Below are 18,716 nucleotides of genomic sequence, written 5' to 3' on the forward strand. Positions count from 1 at the left end.
TTTCCGCCGTCTCATTCGTTTGCTTCATTCCCGGAGCAATCGCCAGACCCAACGGAAGATGGATGACACTTGTGGATCCAAGGAGGGGATGAGAACGGTTCCGGTGATACAATCTAGGGTAGTTATGGCTCCGATTGTTGATGCTAGCTCGATCGTACATATCAAACTAAACGGAATGGCTGAAGATCCACCTACTACAATGGTAGAAACAGAGAGGCGTTCAAAAGGATGATTCTGAAGGGATGAATCCTCACCTTTTTATAGATAGAGATACAACGTCTTGGAAGAGATATAAGAACTGAATGAGTGATTGAAACGGTAAAACCTATTGATTGATAAGAAGTGGGATCGCGGTAATTGAGGTTGCAAGAAGTCGAAGCGGAGAAGACGAAGTACGGAGAAATCGATAGAAATCGCCAGACAATAGATTACTCAAGTGGATTCGTTTTGGGCCATGGGAAGAAGCCCAGCGTAGTTGATAATGACGTGTTAAAAAACTTCTCTCTCATTGGCTAATTAATTTATCCGACGTGGACAGCTTTAGAATGGAGTATATCTCCCTTTTAGTATAGTATAGATATGATATGTTCCAAGTAGTAATTAATGAGACCTTTTGGGCCACTAGTTTAATCTGCGAGAGATGTTGTCATGTAATAATGAGACCACTTAACCATTGCCCAAAGGATATCTTCTGCTGGAGAAGTCAATATAAAACCATATAACTATACAGCCAAACTACCAGACATCCAATAAAATAAACAATGCGATAAGATTAAAGAAATGTTTTAAATAAACCAACCAATCATTAGGGGACAAACATTCTAATTATCTCTAGAAGACAATGCGAATCATATAAACTCATGTCGAACTTAAAGAGTGACAGAGAGCATGAAGAACAAAGATTAAAAGCAAACAAATTGATTCTTGATGATTAATAGCAGAAACTCTAAAGGGAAGGTTTGGTTAGTATGCCGGCGGCGGGGGTCCAGACAACATCAGAGCCCTCAATGTGGCAAGACTCTCCACCTCCTCCAGAGACCGGCGGCGACTGTCCCTTCCCTTCCTCTGCCTCCGCCGAAGCCGAGGAGTTTTCTTGCTTCACCTCCGCGGGTAACCGGTAATACGAAGGGTTGTTCAAACTCGCGGCGACGACGTAGACCGGTCCGGCGGAGATGAGCGGACCGGAGACGAATCCGCCGATGATCTGCCCCTGAGGTCCGGCGAGCGAGACGGTGAAGGAGCTGGAGACGGGAGGAGGGAGGAAAGCGGCGGAGACGGAGAGGAGATCGAACTTGCCGTGGAAAGTGATGGTGGAGCCGGGAGGTGCAGGGGGAGGCTGGCGCAGCGTGACGTCAGCAACGGAGCCGGAGCCGCTGAGGAGGCAGAGGCCGATGGATCTTTCGCGGCAGAAGCGGTTGATGGAGGCGACGACGTCGTTTCCGGAGGGGACTTGGAGGATGTAAGGACTCATGGGAGGCTCCACGGTGAGGAAGACCGGTGGTTTCGGTTTGTTTTTCGAACCTTGGGGTCTGCCACGTGGACGCTGACGCTGGACGGGTTCCATTGAGACGGCGGCGGTGAAGTTGGAGTCGGAGGAGGAGGAAAGAGCGTGTTGGTGTTGAGGGAACTTGGAGGTCCAATGTCTCCTTTTTTTTTGACCTTTTTATTTGTGTGGTAAAATGGTGAAAAGTAAAAGAGGAAGAAGATGCAGAGTTTGTTGGTAATAGTGTACGAAGACTAGTCGTTGTCTCTTTAATGGGCAAAAGTGGTGTATATTTTGATTAATTATATAATTTGACCAGAAAGTATTGCTTTTTTTCTCTCTATCTCTACTACAGTAACATTACATGCGTTGTTCATGCGTTCAATATATATATATATATTTTCTTTTTTTTTTGGTGGGTGTAAATGCGTTCAATATGTTACATTGTTGATAACATCGAGGCCGTGCCATTTGTAACACTCCGCTCCAGGCACCTGCTCTTTCCTGTGTTGTTGTTTATCTGCAACAGCCTTCGACTTGTACCTCCTCTCTCCTCTGTATCTCTTGATGACACTGAGGCTGAGCCAGCTGAAGGTTACACAGTTAACTCGAATATTTGTAACACTAGTGAAACAAAGACGCCTTTGAGAATGTAAACGTATAAAAGCTAATCACATCAACCATTTTAGACAGGCATAAAGAGCCAAAATTGAAGTCTCATACCAAGAAGAGAAATAGTAATAGCTAATTGACTATAGACTCCTTTAAAGACATAATTTTTATAAGAATCACAAGACAAAATTAGTCACAGCATTTTGATAATAACAGTAAAGATCAACAAGAAAAAAAAAAGAGACATTACTAACTGTAGTTTCAATCACATTCAGACTACACAATCAAATGCAACTGTTTCAAGCTCTGTGTTTCTTGTTGGAACCGCAGCAAGAAGGGCATTTGTAATGTTTGATGTGCTCAGCCCTTGCAGGTGTGATCTTGACGCATTTTCCATGGAACCATTTCTCACAAGTATCACACCATATCCAGAACTCCTCTTCTCCATCATCGCTCTCTCCACAGACCCCACAAAACTCACCTTGCCCCTCGCCTTCCTCCCCATCATCATCTCCGCTCTCACTTTCTTCTCTTGATGGTGGTGGGGGGGATCTCTTTGCAGCCTTAGTCTGAGATTCAGATTGGCGAGCCTGCATGAGGAGAGAACGTTAACAAAGAGAGATAGATAAATAGACTGAGAATTAAACAGGAGGCTTCTATTATACCTTGACACCACCAGACTTGCTTCTGCCACTGTTACCAGACTGATCCTTGGATTGCTTTGCGTTGCCAGTTACAACCTCGAAAATGGTTGGGAGATCATTTATCATCTTGAACAGCCTCATCCTGAAACAAAATTTAATTATATAATACCACCAGTTACAAACATGTGGCGTTACCAAACATGTGTACTCAAGAACATAGAACACAGAGCAGAGAAAGGAAGCTATTATACCTCTCGTTTTTATCAAAAGAGAAACGAGCACCAAAGTAGAAGGCAACAGCGATGAGCCAAGAGTCAGAGTGAACAGCAATCAAAGAGACCCAGTTTTCCTCTGGCATACCGTCCCTTGAGAAGTTGATGCCAAGAGCTGGTTCAGGAAGCTCAGGAGGGACCTCGTCGACAGGAAGATTAAGCTCCCACGACCCATTTGGAAGTCCGTAGAGACACAAGTTTTCATTGGCTGCACACATTAAAAAAAAAAAACAGAATTACCCTTAGAAAAGGAGACAAACTCAAACTACTCCGAAGAGGAAGATAATGAAAGATCTACAACATTAGGACACTGACAACAACTGTACATAAAAAAAAACAAAGAAACAAGAGTTCATCATCACAAACTAATCCATAACCTCAAACTACTTGAAAGATAAAAACTTTGTGAAATAAAGCAGAGAAGAATCAATGCGGGAGGATAAAACTCACCAGGGTCACACTTATCGTAAAACTTGCGTACATCTGCACCCACAGAAAAGAAAAAAATCATGAATCAGTCAAAATCCCAGCAAAATAAAACACGAAAGGTGTTAACTTTATGCTTTAAGAATGAAGAACAAACGGTTACAAGGCTTGAGAAAGAAACAAGCTTTAGATTCGAAGACAGGAAACAAAGATTCGAGAGATGAGAGAGAGAGAAGGGAAGTATTAACCAGTAGTGAGAGCTTTGATGAGACCAGCTCTTCTTCCCCTAAAGTCCTTAAACACATCTTCAGCCGCGCGTCCCTCCATCTGCTCGCAAAACACCGGCGGTGAGAATGTACGGAGAGAAACCAACAAAAAAAAAAGAGCAGCCAAAGATCGGTTTTTTATTTTATTTTTCCCTCTCTTTCAGCCAAGCTCTGTATTTTGGATTCGGAGAGAGAGAGAAAGAGAGATTATATATTGTGAGAGAGAGAAGAGAGGAGAGAGAACCCTAGAAACGAAAAAGGAAAGACTATTCGGGGGAGCGCTATGTTGTATGTATCAGATTAACAGCGGCGACTCTTTTTTGTTTTTTTTTTTTACTCAACAATTCAACATGTATATTTAATCTCTATATTAAATTTAATTATACTACTGTTTGTCTCTTTGTTTTTTTAGTCTAGCTGACTAGTTCTAAATTCCAATATTTTATTACTGTCATTTCCTATTTTTCCTTTATTTTAAATTTTTAAGTCAACAGTTTAATATTAGTAGTATTTTTTATGGAGTATAAGTTAGTAACATAGGTGTTCAAAAAAAAAAAAAGTTAGTAATATAATTAAAAAAAATAAACAAAAAAATTAATGGACATATGAACATTGACTAAAAGAGGTTTCCAACCTGAAATCAGAGTCAAGAGTAAGAACCATCTCATGGTCATTCACTTCGTAGGGGAATAATTATCATAATTTTATTTTCTTTGAGGTTGGGGTTAAGGTTTTGATTACCTCTGCTTTAGTATAAGTTAGTAATATAATTTAATTTTAAACACAACAAAATTAATGGATATATACATTGACTAAGAGATTTCCAACCTGAAATCAGAGTCAAGAGTAAGAACCATCTCATGATCCTTCACTTGGTAGGGGAATAATTATCATAATTTTATTTTCTTTGAAGTTGGGGTTAAGGTTTTGATGACCTCTGCTGTAGTGTAAGTTAGTAATATAATTAAAATTTTAAACAAAAAAAATTACTGAATATATAAACGTTGACTAAGAGATTTCAAATCAGAGTCAAGAGTAAGAACCATCTCATGGTCCTTTACTTGGTAGGCGAGTAATTATCATATTTCTTTTAGAGGGGGAGTTAAGGTTTTGATGAGTGATGACCTCTGCTTTTAGTTCTCTGATATTACAAGTCTTAAGGTCTAATTATATTAGCATAGTTAGAACTGTTATAATGAGTGACAAATACTTTTTAGACTTTCAACCGAAATGTACCACTGGGAAATAATATTAGCAAAAATGAAACAACACTCTGATTTATTCATCAAGGCACATTTTCTGCCTTTTAAGTTTACACATATTTGAGTCACATTCTCATCACATCCAACTTTATTAGAAAGCCTCCTCCTCCTACTTGTGACTGAGTTTCACCATTTTAACTTTGCCGGAAAGTACTGCCAACAATAAACACCGATTATTACTAACCCGCAGGTTTGCTTCAAAATTGTAAATATGAAATATACATACCTTGTTGATAAGGGAGAGATAGTATGGTTTCACTTCCTCAACTTTAATACGGACTTTGCTTTTGCTGTAGAGATCAAACTTATTAAACACTTTCAGCCACTTCATGTTCTCTCTGTCCTCGTCGTTCATCAAATGCTTGTATGCTTCTGACTTGTGAAGCGCTATCAACACACAAACATGAATAAGATAATCTTGACTCGTTTATTTATCGGTGGATTTGAACATATCAGACACTAGTAAATTCCATATACCGTAGAACGAGTGGTATCTGATAATGAAAAGGCCAGCCGATGGTAATGTAGTCTTGTTCTTCTTGGCAACCTGTGAAACAGAGCGACTGCATCAAACAAAGATTCTTATATGCAAACGTAAACAAGTGTTGAGACTGTAGTTTGCTTATACCAGGTACATGTAATCATCATGCCCCCAAGACATGAACACGTTGTCAAGCCCACAGCCTTCGTTGTATATCCCGTACTTGGTGTTGTAACTCGGGCTGTTGAAGTCTGGATTCTCCTTGAAGTACTGCATCAAGAAACATGGAATCAGTTTTTAAAATGTTTTTAGTTTTTCAAAGTGTATTAAGGGGATCTCTTATATATATACCTTGTGGTGAACAATAGACTCATCAAAAGCACATCCCACTGGATATGTATCACCAACAACAGCCCATTGAGGAAGCTCACCAAATGAAGAGTGGAGAAGAACTTTTCCAAGATCTGATTCACATACACACACCAAAAACAAAATCATTACAAAACGGCCGGTAATTAAAAAATATATTTAATATGCTATCAATAGAAGTTACCATGGATAAGACCGGTCAAATGGAGCCAGTCTTCATCAGGGTAATCTTTTCTGATGGCTTCAGCTGTCTGAAGCAAATGTTCGATCTGAGGCTCGTCCAAGTCAGGATCACTCTCATCGATAAACTCGTTAAGAAGCTCACAGCATTCCCAAATACTCATCTCGGTTCGGTTTAGCTTTCCGTATTCCTCTCTCATCCTCCTAACGAAGTCAACGGTTTGGCCAATATGATTTGTTTTGTAAAACTCCTCCACACTTCTCCTCCTCTCACTTTGAGCATCATAATCCCTTTTTTTTATATGACAACAAGAAGTTTCGATCTTGCAGTATATGGACCTAGGTAATAATAAAAATATGAAAAATATTCAAAGAGAGAAATTTACCTGAAGGTGTGACCAAAAGAGTTGGTGTGAGGAGCCACAAAACCTCCATCATCTAACACCAACTCTGTTTCTTCCTCTGTTACATTCTTCTCTACATTATCATTACCTGCATCTTCGTAAACTCAAATTCAATCATCAAATTCTAAAAACATAATCCAAGCAAACCCACAAAAGAATATAAGCTGAAATTTAATCCAAAATATTCATTGCACAATATTATTAGCAGATCATTTCAAGACTAGAGAGGTAAAGAGATTCACGAACCATTGTGATCAGAGTGGTCGATGAGAATCGTCATGGAGATTCAGATGAATAAACCAAAGGTAAAGGATGAGGATGGGAGACGAAGCTAGGGTTTGGTGGTGAAGACGGCGAAAGGAAGTGTGATGGTTTATATAGGAGAGGAAGTGAGTCCTGAAGTGTGAATAAAGGAGGAAGTGAGCCCTTCGCCATGTTTTCAGAATCAGGACTCGGAAAGAGTCCTTCGATGGCAATAAGTTCAAAATCTCCCTCTTTTTTAGGTTTAGTGTTCATGCAGACAAAACAGACAAAAGAAACAGCTGTACTAAAAGTGGAGATGAGTTAAGACAATGACTTGGTGCGTGGTTAAGTGCGTGTTTTAATTTATTTCTTTGTACATTTGTCAGATCTTAGTGATTAAATATTAATTAACCAACTTTTTATTTTACATTTTTGCTTTTTAACTACTTTGAAATTTGCTTTATTCTCGGCTTTTAAAAGTTGACAAACTACTTTTGTTTTGAAGTATACAATAAACCTATGTTTTGTAAAAAGGTGGTAACAAAACTAACTGGTCCATAAAAAATCTAAAGGTTATTAAACCAAATCATAATAAAACATAGCAATAACTAGATGTTAAAACATAAAGTTCCTTTTATAAAATGATGAAGGGCCTAAAATGTAACGAATCTTCTGATATTTATTTTCTCTTGTTTAAAATCTCGAAGGTGAGCCGTAAAAAGATTGCTGAACAACCACGTCACTTTAACGTAAGATTCACAAAAAAAAGGAAGAAAAAGCCAACTCGGTTGGCTCCACATGACGTGGTGCTTCTCTTGTCTTAACTAGATAGTTTTTGTCTTTGTCCTATATCACACCGTCATTTTCTTGAGAAACGCGATGGAGGCTATTTCTTATGAGTCCTTGGATCGGTAAGTTTTGTTTTTTACTGATCCGGCGACGACGTGTGCTTATACGACAAAAAAATTTAGTAAGAGAGTTAAAAAGAGGAAGACGTCTCGATTGCATGTGTGCTTACTAATCTTAGCAGTACGTAACAAAATAATCCCCTACAATTCACGGTTTCCACTGGTTGCGTCTTCATTTGAACTTTGTTGTAAGCTTAATTAGAACTATTGTTTTTTAATCAATCGACAGATCATAATAAATTTGTAAGATGATTCTTAACTCTTCCTACAATCTCAAATTTATCAACTTAACCGTTATATACCACTAATTTCGTAAGTTCTACATGCTTCTAAATTGCCACAAAATAGGTAAAATAAATAGCGTTGTAAACAGACAAACTTCAAACTAATTACAGAATTAGAATCAAGCCAAGGCATAATTGTAGCAAAGCAAATTTCACCTAAGCTTCAATTATGTCAAAAGTCGAATAGAGAAGAAAAGAATGGTAGCAAGATGACCAACCAGCCGAAAGCGACGAACTGCATTTAATTTTTTCTTAAAAGCAAACACTGAATGCATAGCCAGCAATGATCCATAAATACCAATGATCATTGAATTTTAAACACAAAGTTGGAAATCTCAATTAAACCATTGCAAGGTATGAACTCTTATCATTCTGAGACCATTAGTTAATAAGAACAAGAGAGACTATAACTACTAGTTAAACCATATTCAATTAGTTTAAGAAGATATCTCACAACTGATCATTCTTCAATCCTTTACATGTACAATTATATCTATGAAGAGGAGCAAGATCCTCCCCACGATTTACCTACACGATCTTAACACTCCTGCTTAAAAAAAAAGAAGATATTAACGTTCCACCATTTTCAGCTGTTTGAATTGTTTCTCTCTCTATTATTGTATTACCTCAGGTGTTTCAATTGTTTGCATCCATCTCCATGGGATACACTCTCAGTTTCACTGAATCTGATGGTACTGTGTGATACCGCGTTTTGGTGGAAGCTTTCTTAGTATAAAGAGGACCAGAGAAGAAGGTAATATCTCCACCAACTGTAATTAAACCAGATAACACGACTTCTGTTAGAGATTTTCAAAACAAGTTTCACACTTCTATTTTTACATCCATGATCCATTATGTATATAGCTTACCAGGTAATATATGAAATTTAGGATGGGGTGATCCAAGACATCAAGATCCGCTGCATCGTCGAACGCATTAAAGCACATCTACACCATTAATGAAAAAAGATGAAATAAAAAGCTCTTTGTTAGCTGTAGCTTCAAAATTTGACCACTAGTATCACTAATATGCTTACCATGATACATCTGATGAGGAAACACGTAAAGCATATGCTTGTCACGTAACCAACCTGTGTCATACGCATAAACAACAACACATAAATTGGGTAAAGTAAATATGAAACTTAATCTGTCAACTTTCTAGTTTGAAATTCACGTTTCACCTCTTGCAGCTTCTTCCGCCTCCCTTTGGATTCTACTGGAAACCGTTGCAACATTAGGAAAAGCCTGCGAGGAGATAGTTTATCATCAACAAAAATGATATCAAACATCAAATTCAATTGTGGCAGCAGGTAACAAGAATATAAACGAAGCTACCATCATAGTGTAGCATTTGCAAGTGACAAACGACTTATTATTACCTTCCTCCATATAGTAAAAATCCAAGGGCAGCGAACAATGACACACCTGCAATATACATATTCACAAGAATTGAGATGTAACCGAATACAAAAAACTATCTACAAGGATGAATAACACTTCAAGCTATTTACATGCAAAGAACATCTTGGAAATGATAACCGTAACGTGAACAGGCTTCCACCACAATACCAACCAAAGTGCAATCTGAAATTAATGCATTCACACGAAAGATCAGAGCTTGAAAACCATATCAATCAGACACAAAGGATGCGAGGCAATATAACAACAAGTTTAATAGTATTAATTTTCACCTGAACTACATAGACAAGGGCATTAATAGTGAAGAAACTTGGCCTCAGTCCATCAGTTGATACAGCACGTGCCTGTTGGGACATAGTAAACATTAAACAACAACGCACTAATTAAAACATATACACCAAAAATCAGACTCTACCTGGTAGTAAATCTCAGCCCAAAAGAGGACAAGAAGCGCATACGTTGTGAAAAAAGCAAGACTTGGAATGTCAAGCAAGATATGTTGTAGAATCTACAAGCGCAAAATCAGACCGTCAACGAGGTTGATATATAATCACAAAAAGTCAATGAAGACAAACAAACAAACCTCTGGCTGCATGTTCTGTGCATCACGCCTGAAGACAAACACTAGAGCTCGAACTACAAAGAGGAAGAAGAGTACAAAACAATCAACAAATTAAAAGATAGACAACAAGATCACGTTTTTGCAGCTAACACACACCTCCGTTCACGACGAAATTGAGAAAGTGAAAGACTTTCTGCGTCGTCCATCCGTATTCTGGAACTCTCAATTGTATTCTTACCAATTGAATCTACACAAATAAAAAGAATGTAACATTTAAATCAAAATTATACATTTTTATCAGCAAAGTTCGATTCATAATCTCCGTACCACAGCAATGACGGAAACGACAGCGTATAGGAAAGCGAGGATGTGGAAGATACGGTCTTGCCAGACCGGAGACTCGTTCACGTCCCACCACCAATTCGTAGCCTCCTTGAGGTTAAGCGATGATGCCGAGGAAGACGACGACAGAGAGTGCATCAGAAACAAGCCGCGGGTTCTCATCTCATAGGAATCAAATGTAGTCGGATTCGTTGATGGTTTTAGCTTCGATCAATGAATAGAGAATCGAATAGAATCGAATCACTTCTCCTCTCTCCTTCTCCTTCTCCTTCTCCTTCCTTCCTTGTTTAGTTTTTTTTGTTTTTTTCCTGTTTTTTTTATAGTGTTCTAGAAATAAGATTGAGAACGACCGTGATGGGGAAATATACCGAGAATGACGTGGAAGCAATAGAAGAGCAGATTTATAAAGTAACTTGAAGTAGCCGGTGATTCTTTCGAAGAGGACAAGTTGTGGTGACCGACACGCTAAGTTGTTGTCATTGTTCCACGTGGAAAAGCCAAGGCTAGCTGGAAATAAAATTGAAGTTTACAACACCTCTCATGAATTCTCAAATGATATCTCCCAATTAAAATCTCAAACATGCTTTATCTCTCAATTATTGAATTTTTTTGTTGAAACTAAAATTTAACTAAACTATAAGAATATTTATATTATTCTTTTTAGAGAATATTCCCTCTGTTTTTTAATGTAGTTAGTTTTAGGTGAATGCACAAATTTTAAGAAAATTATTAAAATCTCAAACATGCTTTTTTTTTTCCATCTGATAGTTATTATTAAGGGATTAAGCCCAACAAAAAAAATCATACATTTAAAATATACACAGAAAGTTTAAGAAACAGAATAGGCAAATTTAACATAAACCTAGGCCGTCAGCCCATTAGCCGGAAACCCATTACACCGAAACCCTAAAAACAAAAGAGGCGCCGCACCGCGCGCTGAGAGGACGAAACACGTGTTGAAGCTTTAGCAAGCGATGGACACGCGTCACAAGACCGTTGCTCCTTCACCGCTTTGAGTCACCACCGGGAAACCGAACGTCGTTTCACCGAGACACCGGAAACCGTCGGAACCATGAACTCCAACTCATTCAAATTCATCATCTTTGGTCCTTTCACCGGAGAGCATCCATCGAGAACCTCGAGATATCATCCAATCGTAGAACCACCACACCCACACGATCCATACATCATCACAAATCCTGGAATCACCTCACCACCATCAGCGCCTGAGCCCTTTCCACGGAGAACGTCCATCAAAACCTATTTCGAGATCTCATCCAGGACCTTCACACCACTAATCACAAAAGATATTTAGAACACAAACACAACGGGTATTTTGCAAATAGTCGGCGTCGTAGGACTGAGAAAGTCTCCACCCCCGGGATCATAAGCCGGCGAGAACGGAGCCAGAGAAGTTTTCTTCTACCGAAAACAGTGCCAGCGAAACCTGCATAAGGAACAACGGCTTCTCAGAAGCAAAACCTAAAAAACGGGAATGATAGAACACCGGAGAAAGCTTCATCTCATCTCACAGATGAGAGAGAGAAGTCCCGGTCTCCGTCCTCCTTTTTTTCGTCGAAAACAGTTAACCTTAAACAGTCCAACTTTCTACTCAAACATGCTTTTATCCTCAATTATTGATTTTTTGTTGAAACTAAAATTTAATTAAATTATAAGAATATTTATATTATTCTTTTTTAGATAATAGTATATGAGTTTTAGACTTTTTACTGATGCCTAGCTAATGCTCCTAGAATTTGTAACTAATAACATTAACATAGTAAAACTGAACATTGATTTGGAAAAATTCGGTTTGGTTAGTTTTAAAGATTAGAACCGTGTAATATATGAAAAACATAAATTTTTATTCCAATAATATTCAGATGACAAATGGATTATTGAAGAAATCAGTTACATACAATTACAACAATGAAACAAATTTAATGGGTAAATGTAAAAAATAATAACATGAATTTTACAAAGTCATCAAACTTTCCTGGAGAGAAGTATTAATTAACCGCAGTGCATATCCTTCGGATTTGTCCAGCTGAGCCGGTGAGTGTCTGAATATCTCCCATCTTGATCATTGCAGCTCCAAAATCAGACGCAAATCTAGAAGGGTTTCTGCTATATTCCGACACAATACTGTCCGTAGAAGCCCCGGCTCCGAACAAAACCTGATCACTCGCCAAAAGTCCTTTCTTCTGCATCAAGCTTCTGTAATAGTTATTGTCGAACGAGTTTGGTGTCACTTGATCAAGAGGTGCTAGATTTGTATCCCCACCGTTGACCGGACAGCGACGCTTACGTGTGCTCGAAAAACCGGCGTCGATGTCACTCGAGTTGTCGTACAGCCTTTCCTTGAACGTTACGCATTGAGCTTGCCCTAATGTATGAGCTCCTGTATATATAGGGTTCACGTGTGTCAAAAGCAAAGCCATTAGGAGAAAAATCGATAACAAATAAGTTTTTTTTATTGGGACTGACCTGAGAGAGCGACAAGGTCTCTAGTGTTGAGACCTTTCCGAAGGAAGAGATCAGAGAGCTCGTCGAGACTTGCCCTGAAACTGGGGAGATCGCCACTGTCTGCTATAGCTCTAAACGCAGCGGTGGAATCTCTCCGGCCAACCTTTACTGCATACTTTGGACCTCCGACCTATTGATGATGCCAAATTTTACATACTTAAGAATTAGTTAGAACTATGAAAAATCGAATTAAGTGTTATAATGCAATTGTTTTATGTTGGCTTTTTCATTTAGCTGTTATAATATAGTGTTAAAAAAGTGCATGTGGTTTCCCCAAAATTAACAACGCACAACACAACGTTTAGTGAACATATATGTTTGTGATCGTGCGTACATATATTACTAAGTACTTACGTATTCGGAAGCGTCTCTAGCAGCAACGGCAATGATATCAGCGCAAGAAACGACACCAGGACACACTCTCTCAACAGCTGATTTGGCTTGGTCGATAACTTCAAACCCTCTCGCTGATTGAAAGTTCGGGACTGCATCTCTCTCACTCTCCATGGTAGGAGTTGCCACGAGCATGACCGATGCATCACAACCCTTCAAAAGAAAAAATCAAAACCAAACATAAATTTAAGAGCTGTCTATTAACATGGTGTGTATACATGCATTAGACGATCATATGTTAATATACATACGTTAACGAAGCAGTCGTGGAAATGGAGACGGATGAGAGAAGCAGCCATTCTACGTTCACGGCTGATGGCGGTTCGGATTGAGGATCGGATGGTTGATAGAGCGTTTGGGCAACTTTGGTCGTAGAAAGTAGGAGAGAGCTGTGCTTGACAGAAACAAGAGAAGCTTAATAATAGCAACACAAGAATCTTGAAGATCGCCATAGTAGTGTTATAACAAGAAGTTTTCTCACTTAAAACAAATTTTGTAAAGAGCTAATGGATAAGTGATTTGATGAGCTGAATATATTTGATGTGAGTGATAGAAATGAGACGAAATAAGCCCTGATATATACTAGCGAAATAATCAAAGTGCGGTCCCTTTTAGCTGCGGGAACGCGTGGTAGTATATATGCCCTTCTGACCTTTTCAAATACGTTGCCTTTTATTTTACGTATTGTTTTTATTATTTTGCTTGATAGTGAAACAAACTAAAATGATTATATTCTCTTCTTAGATTCAATAATTTGAAATTATAATATTATTTTTAGGTAAACTCTAGTAAATTTACTTTAATTAAGAGTTATAGCTTGTTTTAAATATTGAACATTCTAAACTTAAATTATAATTTTATGATTATAAGATGTTTGTTTTTAAGAGAAGAGTCATGTATATTCAGGAGTATTTGATTATTTCCCCTTCATTTTCTACTCTTGCATCACTTTAACATTTTAATCAAAAGGAAACTGAGTAAAGTATCCGAATTAGGTTTAGATTATGGAGTATAGTTCAATATACATATTAAAATGGTTACGCAAAATTTTGAAAATTGACTTTTGACTTTGGAAAAGTAGCGAGAGAGCATCTTTGATAGGCTAGTGTTTTGAGGAATTGTCCATACCATAACCATAAGTGGTGACGAGGTTGCTTCTTAACTTGTTCTTCTTTGCCTTCCTATTTTGGGAAGACAGTTTGGAGCTTACTAGACGAACATAATTGAATTGGCCTTTTCATACAAACAATTAAAAATGAACGTTCGAGACAAACACATTCATATATATGTACTACGCATCTGTTCTATACATTTGTGGTGGCCACACATATGGTGTGAAATTATAATGGTCTTAGGTTTCCACCGTGACATGTATTCATGTCACATGATATCTCCTTTTTATCCCTTCTACAGTTTTTTGACGTTAAGTTCTAATGAAATGTAAGAAATAATCAAAAGAAAAGCAAAATCATGTATAACACAAAGAATTTAGTCTACATGTCATGTAATTTTTTTAACGTGTCATCAAAGTTTAATTCATGATGTTAATAAAACAAGAAAGTTATTAATCGAAACCCCTGAAAATACTAAAACACAATTTCGTTTGGATACAAATATTATGATGTTTTTATGCTTGATCTCTGTCTACCGTCGTCCGTACACATATTAACGATCCAAACAGAATTACTGATCGATGAATAAAATTTTGATCTCAATCATAAACATGGGTATAGTGATCAGGAAATGTTGTATTTTATAGTGATGGGTGTGGAATTATACACTGTAATAGTTAGTTTTAACAACACAAAACTCGACTATGTGATTTAAAGAGATTAAGGGAAATCATATGAATAGCGACAGTACATATCAACATGATCTGTTTTAACGCAATTGACCTTGTATTGCTATTTACAGCACTACAAATTGACAGCTCAGGGGCATCGCAAGTCTCATTAACCACACAATAGTTTTACGTCAATCCCAATTATATTTGCTAAATAAAAATTACCATTCGTCGGTGTTGAGGCTTATTTTGTTAGTATGGCTATGAACTGTTTTCCTAATTAAAAACTTCTGATCATTATTTTATATAGTGTTCTTCAAATTTTGACTTTGAATTTTTTGGTAGTCAATTATTCCTTTCAAACTAATTGCACTAAATAATTGCTGGTTAGAGGTCTTTATAATCGCTAACTAATGATGTTCTCTTTTCCTTCTTCCTCAATTTTCTTACTTATTTTCGTTTATAATTTACCCAATTTTGGATTGTGTAGATGAAACCTCTTAGGGCTTGTAACACTCAACATCTCAAATATCATTTTTGATCAATATTCCCTAACAAGAAAAGATAATCAGTTTTTTTTTTTTAAACAAAAAAAGAAAGAAGAAAATTCACTTTTCTGTTTTGCGTACGGAATAGAGAGATCGAGACCAAGTTATGATGCGATTTTCTCTAAGGTTCGTGCTGATGATGATGAGCATCATCCTAAATCCTAATACTCTCGATCTATCAAACACAACTTACTCCAACATTCTAGGATCATCAGTCTTCTTAAAACGCTTTGTCTAGGATCCAATCATACATTAGAAGTTAGAACCGCCATTGCTCATGAGTCGGGATGAGAGATTCCATGGCTGGCATTTGAGGCTCTAGCAAATAGTAGTGACTTGATCAACTTTCTAGTTTTTTTCACGAAAAAAAGGCCGCAACAAAAGATATCTCGCCGATCGCTCTCTCTGGTCGGTCAAAAATTTGTATAGATAACGTTTTGTTAATTAACACAAACGTTTGAAATTTAGCGTAACATGCATGCAAATGTAATTGATTTTAGTTAAAAAAAATATTAAATTATGTTGATATAAAATTTTATTAGTCTTGTAATACCAAATTTGATTATTTCGGACAATGAGATATTCGGATAAAGTCAAAAACAAGGCGGGCCTTATGTGTATGGGCCAACTAGTGTACATAAAATGGTGTCACGTTGAGGACAAGGTCGTTTTCAGTGCCCGCACATGGAATATACTTTGACCTCTCGTAAAAAAAGGAAAAGCATCTCTGTTTCTTGAAGAAAGCCTATGAGAGAATGCGCGACCAATAAAGTAAACAGAGCAGAGCAGAGCAGAGACCAAGTTTGAATCTTCTCCGATAACTACGTGATATCTTTCAATTGGATCTGAAGATTGGTTTTATTCTTATGCGATTGGAATGATTTGATCTTCGTTGATCGTCGCAGAGTGTCTCACTCAGTTGATGAATATTACTGTAACAGAGGAGGAGGAGGAGAATCTGCTTCAGTGTTCGTTTCTGAAACCTCTCAGCTTCATCACAAGTTTGAGTTTTGAGAAGAAACCTGCCTCCAACGTAAACCCTAGATTTAGATGGGATAAGGCAGAGATTCTTCGTGTGTTGATAACTTTGAGATGGTTTCTTCACAAGGCTCTGACGTGATGAGCCTTGTGGATACATTGCCTGTTCTTGCCAAAACCCTTATCGCAGGTGGAGCTGCTGGTGCAGTTGCTAAAACTGCTGTTGCTCCCTTGGAAAGAATCAAAATTCTATTGCAGGTGAGGTGGCCTTTTTTTATTCATCAAAATGTTTCAGTGCCTCTGATTACATATGAAATGTTTTTAAGTTTTCACCATCTAATGATCAACTCCACAGACTAGAACCAACGACTTCAGGTCCCTTGGTTTGACCCACTCACTAAAGAAGGTCTTACAATGCGACGGTCCTCTCGGATTCTACAAGTAAGTTCCTTTGTGGTTTCATAACTCTTATGTTTGCGCTAAATCTCTTGAGCTCTTGCAGAGGAAACGGAGCGAGTGTTATTAGGATTATCCCTTACGCCGCTCTTCATTACATGACGTATGAAGTCTATCGTGACTGGATTTTGGAAAACAACCTTCCTTTAGGCTCTGGTCCCGTTGTTGATCTTGTGGCTGGTTCAGCCGCAGGTGGAACTGCAGTTTTGTGCACGTACCCCCTCGATTTAGCTCGTACTAAGCTAGCTTACCAGGTGCCTGAATTTTATTATCTCGATCTTCTATAGACTTTTTAGTTTCTCTGCTGATCGCTGTTATTATTTGTATATAAAGGTTTCTGATACAGGACAGAGTTTCCGAGGTGGTACCATTGGCTTTTACCGCCAACCTGCATGTTCAGGCATTAGAGAGGTGCTTACAATGGCTTATAAAGAAGGGGGACCACGTGGGTTATATCGAGGCATAGGTAACACTCTCAAAAGTTGCTTGCATTAATGTTTAAAGTGTACTATTTCAAGTTGACACTTGACAGAGGCAGCCCACTTCATCAATAGTTATTAAACGTTCGGATCAAGGCAACACCAACTCTATAAGGAATTTATTAGTCTAAACTTTGTTGATTTAGCTTAACAAAATGACTCTTAAACTTTTTATTTGTGTGTTGTGCATTGCAATATACTCTATAATTTGGATTTGAAGATGATAATAAAGGTTTGGACTTTCCTGTGTGTGTTTTGCAGGGCCAACGCTGATCGGCATCCTTCCATACGCGGGGCTTAAGTTCTACATATACGAAGAACTGAAAAGACATGTTCCTGAAGAGCATCAAAACTCTGTTCGAATGCATCTACCTTGTGGTGCTTTAGCTGGTTTATTTGGCCAGACTTTGACTTACCCATTAGATGTTGTTAGGAGACAAATGCAGGTTAAAAAAAAATAATAATAATCAAACTAGAAACAAGATTCAAACTTTGCAATAATTTTTCAAAATCTATATGGTTTCTCGTGTGACAACAGGTGGAGAATCTGCTGCCTATGACGGGTGATGGCAGCAACAAACGTTACAAGAACACATTTGATGGGCTTAACACGATTGTTCGAACTCAGGGTTGGAGACAGTTGTTTGCTGGTTTAAGTATCAACTACATTAAGGTAAAAATCTGGTATAAAGTTTTCAATTTTCAAGTGTTTTAAGAGAATGACACCAAGAAAACTCAATCTACTTCCATTGACTTGTCTTTGTGTTGTTAGATTGTTCCATCGGTTGCAATTGGCTTCGCAGTGTATGAGTCAATGAAGTCATGGTTGCGGATTCCACCACGAGAGAGATCAAAACCAGCATAAGGGCTTTTTGTTCATTGGCACACTCTTAAAGCAGAGAACACACAAGATAACACAGTTCTTTTATTTACTTTCTCAGGCAAATTGGCCCCTTATTCTTTTTTACTTTGTAGTGATAATATTCTTTGGATACATGAAGCAAAAGTTTATAAATTTGTTACCAAACGCATATATATACAAAAAAGGTTTGATTTATATGCTGTGCAGCTGATTAAAAGATTTCACTTTTCTTAGCTTGAACTCTTTCTGTTTCAAAATAACTTGTATTTTTTCATTTTAAAATAACGAGTTTTCTCACATATTTGATGAGTATTTAATTATAATTACATAAAACTTTGTGATTATCTCTTTCTCATAATTTTAACCAATAAAAATTTAATAAATTTGTTTTTTGAAATTTATAATTTAATCATCATAATTGATAAAAATATAAAAGTATCTTTTTGAAATTTTTTTTTTTTAAATATGCATCTTGGTGAAAGGGAATGAGTATGAAAATTTTAAACTTAAATAGCAATGGAGGTATTAGTTA

General features: G+C 37.5%; 6 protein-coding genes across 11 annotated transcripts; 1 reads left to right on the top strand and 5 right to left on the bottom strand.

Annotated features, from left to right (window-relative positions):
- Positions 1 to 767: 767 nt before the first annotated feature.
- Positions 768 to 2,068, bottom strand: LOC106346595 (AT-hook motif nuclear-localized protein 28). The gene has a single exon (XM_013785970.3). It carries the CDS (start codon positions 1,562 to 1,564, stop codon positions 947 to 949), a length of 618 nt encoding a protein of 205 aa, XP_013641424.2. The 5' UTR covers positions 1,565 to 2,068; the 3' UTR covers positions 768 to 946.
- A 175-nt stretch (positions 2,069 to 2,243) lies between these two features.
- Positions 2,244 to 3,967, bottom strand: LOC125610209 (PHD finger protein ALFIN-LIKE 7-like). 2 transcript variants are annotated; one of them, XM_048782292.1, is made up of 5 exons: positions 3,686 to 3,967; positions 3,462 to 3,494; positions 2,991 to 3,219; positions 2,761 to 2,881; positions 2,244 to 2,685 (listed from the first exon to the last, which is right to left on the bottom strand). In XM_048782292.1, exons 1-5 carry the CDS (start codon positions 3,762 to 3,764, stop codon positions 2,395 to 2,397), a joined length of 753 nt encoding a protein of 250 aa, XP_048638249.1. In that variant the 5' UTR covers positions 3,765 to 3,967; the 3' UTR covers positions 2,244 to 2,394. The 2 variants fall into 2 exon arrangements, with proteins under 2 accessions (XP_048638249.1, XP_048638250.1); XM_048782293.1 differs by having other exon boundaries at positions 2,244 to 2,664; positions 3,686 to 3,966.
- Positions 3,968 to 4,899: 932 nt separating this feature from the next.
- On the bottom strand, positions 4,900 to 6,951 carry LOC125610207 (inositol oxygenase 1-like). 4 transcript variants are annotated; one of them, XM_048782289.1, is made up of 8 exons: positions 6,646 to 6,951; positions 6,382 to 6,493; positions 6,000 to 6,268; positions 5,798 to 5,910; positions 5,594 to 5,716; positions 5,443 to 5,512; positions 5,192 to 5,352; positions 4,900 to 5,118 (listed from the first exon to the last, which is right to left on the bottom strand). In XM_048782289.1, the coding sequence occupies exons 1-8, from the start codon at positions 6,677 to 6,679 to the stop codon at positions 5,092 to 5,094; spliced, it is 909 nt and encodes a 302-aa protein (XP_048638246.1). In that variant the 5' UTR covers positions 6,680 to 6,951; the 3' UTR covers positions 4,900 to 5,091. The 4 variants fall into 4 exon arrangements, with proteins under 4 accessions (XP_048638246.1, XP_048638247.1, XP_048638244.1 ...); XM_048782290.1 differs by having other exon boundaries at positions 6,382 to 6,487; positions 6,646 to 6,945; XM_048782287.1 differs by having other exon boundaries at positions 6,000 to 6,286; positions 6,646 to 6,932.
- Positions 6,952 to 8,241: 1,290 nt separating this feature from the next.
- Positions 8,242 to 10,433, bottom strand: LOC106380891 (protein TOM THREE HOMOLOG 1). 2 transcript variants are annotated; one of them, XR_007340230.1, is made up of 12 exons: positions 10,145 to 10,433; positions 9,974 to 10,064; positions 9,839 to 9,891; positions 9,671 to 9,763; positions 9,528 to 9,599; positions 9,348 to 9,420; positions 9,216 to 9,261; positions 9,018 to 9,081; positions 8,871 to 8,924; positions 8,704 to 8,781; positions 8,461 to 8,604; positions 8,242 to 8,381 (listed from the first exon to the last, which is right to left on the bottom strand). XR_007340230.1 is itself a non-coding variant. In XM_048782291.1 (11 exons), the coding sequence occupies exons 1-11, from the start codon at positions 10,319 to 10,321 to the stop codon at positions 8,512 to 8,514; spliced, it is 894 nt and encodes a 297-aa protein (XP_048638248.1). In that variant the 5' UTR covers positions 10,322 to 10,433; the 3' UTR covers positions 8,242 to 8,511. The 2 variants fall into 2 exon arrangements, 1 of the variants encoding a protein (XP_048638248.1); XM_048782291.1 differs by having other exon boundaries at positions 8,242 to 8,604.
- Positions 10,434 to 12,107: 1,674 nt separating this feature from the next.
- Positions 12,108 to 13,987, bottom strand: LOC111198839 (peroxidase 4-like). The gene is made up of 4 exons (XM_022688161.2): positions 13,330 to 13,987; positions 13,040 to 13,231; positions 12,647 to 12,815; positions 12,108 to 12,560 (listed from the first exon to the last, which is right to left on the bottom strand). The coding sequence occupies exons 1-4, from the start codon at positions 13,528 to 13,530 to the stop codon at positions 12,169 to 12,171; spliced, it is 954 nt and encodes a 317-aa protein (XP_022543882.2). The 5' UTR covers positions 13,531 to 13,987; the 3' UTR covers positions 12,108 to 12,168.
- Positions 13,988 to 16,157: 2,170 nt separating this feature from the next.
- On the top strand, positions 16,158 to 18,379 carry LOC106382325 (mitochondrial carrier protein CoAc1). Its single transcript, XM_013822332.3, has 7 exons — positions 16,158 to 16,645; positions 16,743 to 16,828; positions 16,890 to 17,097; positions 17,177 to 17,309; positions 17,584 to 17,768; positions 17,861 to 17,995; positions 18,095 to 18,379. Exons 1-7 carry the CDS (start codon positions 16,502 to 16,504, stop codon positions 18,185 to 18,187), a joined length of 984 nt encoding a protein of 327 aa, XP_013677786.3. The 5' UTR covers positions 16,158 to 16,501; the 3' UTR covers positions 18,188 to 18,379.
- Positions 18,380 to 18,716: the final 337 nt, after the last annotated feature.

This window comes from Brassica napus, chromosome A6 (assembly GCF_020379485.1).
Source record: "Brassica napus cultivar Da-Ae chromosome A6, Da-Ae, whole genome shotgun sequence".
Lineage (NCBI taxonomy): Eukaryota > Viridiplantae > Streptophyta > Magnoliopsida > Brassicales > Brassicaceae > Brassica > Brassica napus.

Excerpts from the sequence above, each read along its gene's own strand:
- LOC106346595 (XM_013785970.3), bottom strand. The coding sequence starts at position 1,564 with ATGGAACCCGTCCAGCGTCAGCGTCCACGTGGCAGACCCCAAGGTTCG.
- LOC125610209 (XM_048782292.1), bottom strand. The coding sequence starts at position 3,764 with ATGGAGGGACGCGCGGCTGAAGATGTGTTTAAGGACTTTAGGGGAAGA. Across the intron at positions 2,882-2,990 it reads TCTTTTGATAAAAACGAGAG|GATGAGGCTGTTCAAGATGA; the intron begins GTATAATAGCTT and ends ATTTTGTTTCAG. Across the intron at positions 2,686-2,760 it reads GCAAGTCTGGTGGTGTCAAG|GCTCGCCAATCTGAATCTCA; the intron begins GTATAATAGAAG and ends CTCCTCATGCAG.
- LOC125610207 (XM_048782287.1), bottom strand. The coding sequence starts at position 6,679 with ATGACGATTCTCATCGACCACTCTGATCACAATG. Across the intron at positions 6,287-6,381 it reads TCTTTTGGTCACACCTTCAG|GGATTATGATGCTCAAAGTG; the intron begins GTAAATTTCTCT and ends TATAAAAAAAAG. Across the intron at positions 5,119-5,191 it reads ATCTCTCCCTTATCAACAAG|TACTTTCCGGCAAAGTTAAA; the intron begins GTATGTATATTT and ends TATTGTTGGCAG.
- LOC106380891 (XM_048782291.1), bottom strand. The coding sequence starts at position 10,321 with ATGAGAACCCGCGGCTTGTTTCTGATGCACTCTCTGTCGTCGTCTTCC. Across the intron at positions 10,065-10,144 it reads TCGTTTCCGTCATTGCTGTG|ATTCAATTGGTAAGAATACA; the intron begins GTACGGAGATTA and ends TTATTTGTGTAG. Across the intron at positions 9,421-9,527 it reads CCCTTGTCTATGTAGTTCAG|ATTGCACTTTGGTTGGTATT; the intron begins GTGAAAATTAAT and ends CATTAATTTCAG.
- LOC111198839 (XM_022688161.2), bottom strand. The coding sequence starts at position 13,530 with ATGGCGATCTTCAAGATTCTTGTGTTGCTATTATTAAGCTTCTCTTGT. Across the intron at positions 13,232-13,329 it reads TCCACGACTGCTTCGTTAAC|GGTTGTGATGCATCGGTCAT; the intron begins GTATGTATATTA and ends TTTCTTTTGAAG. Across the intron at positions 12,561-12,646 it reads AGACCTTGTCGCTCTCTCAG|GAGCTCATACATTAGGGCAA; the intron begins GTCAGTCCCAAT and ends CTATATATACAG.
- LOC106382325 (XM_013822332.3), top strand. The coding sequence starts at position 16,502 with ATGGTTTCTTCACAAGGCTCTGACGTGATGAGCCTTGTGGATACATTG. Across the intron at positions 16,646-16,742 it reads GAATCAAAATTCTATTGCAG|ACTAGAACCAACGACTTCAG; the intron begins GTGAGGTGGCCT and ends TCAACTCCACAG. Across the intron at positions 17,996-18,094 it reads TAAGTATCAACTACATTAAG|ATTGTTCCATCGGTTGCAAT; the intron begins GTAAAAATCTGG and ends TTGTGTTGTTAG.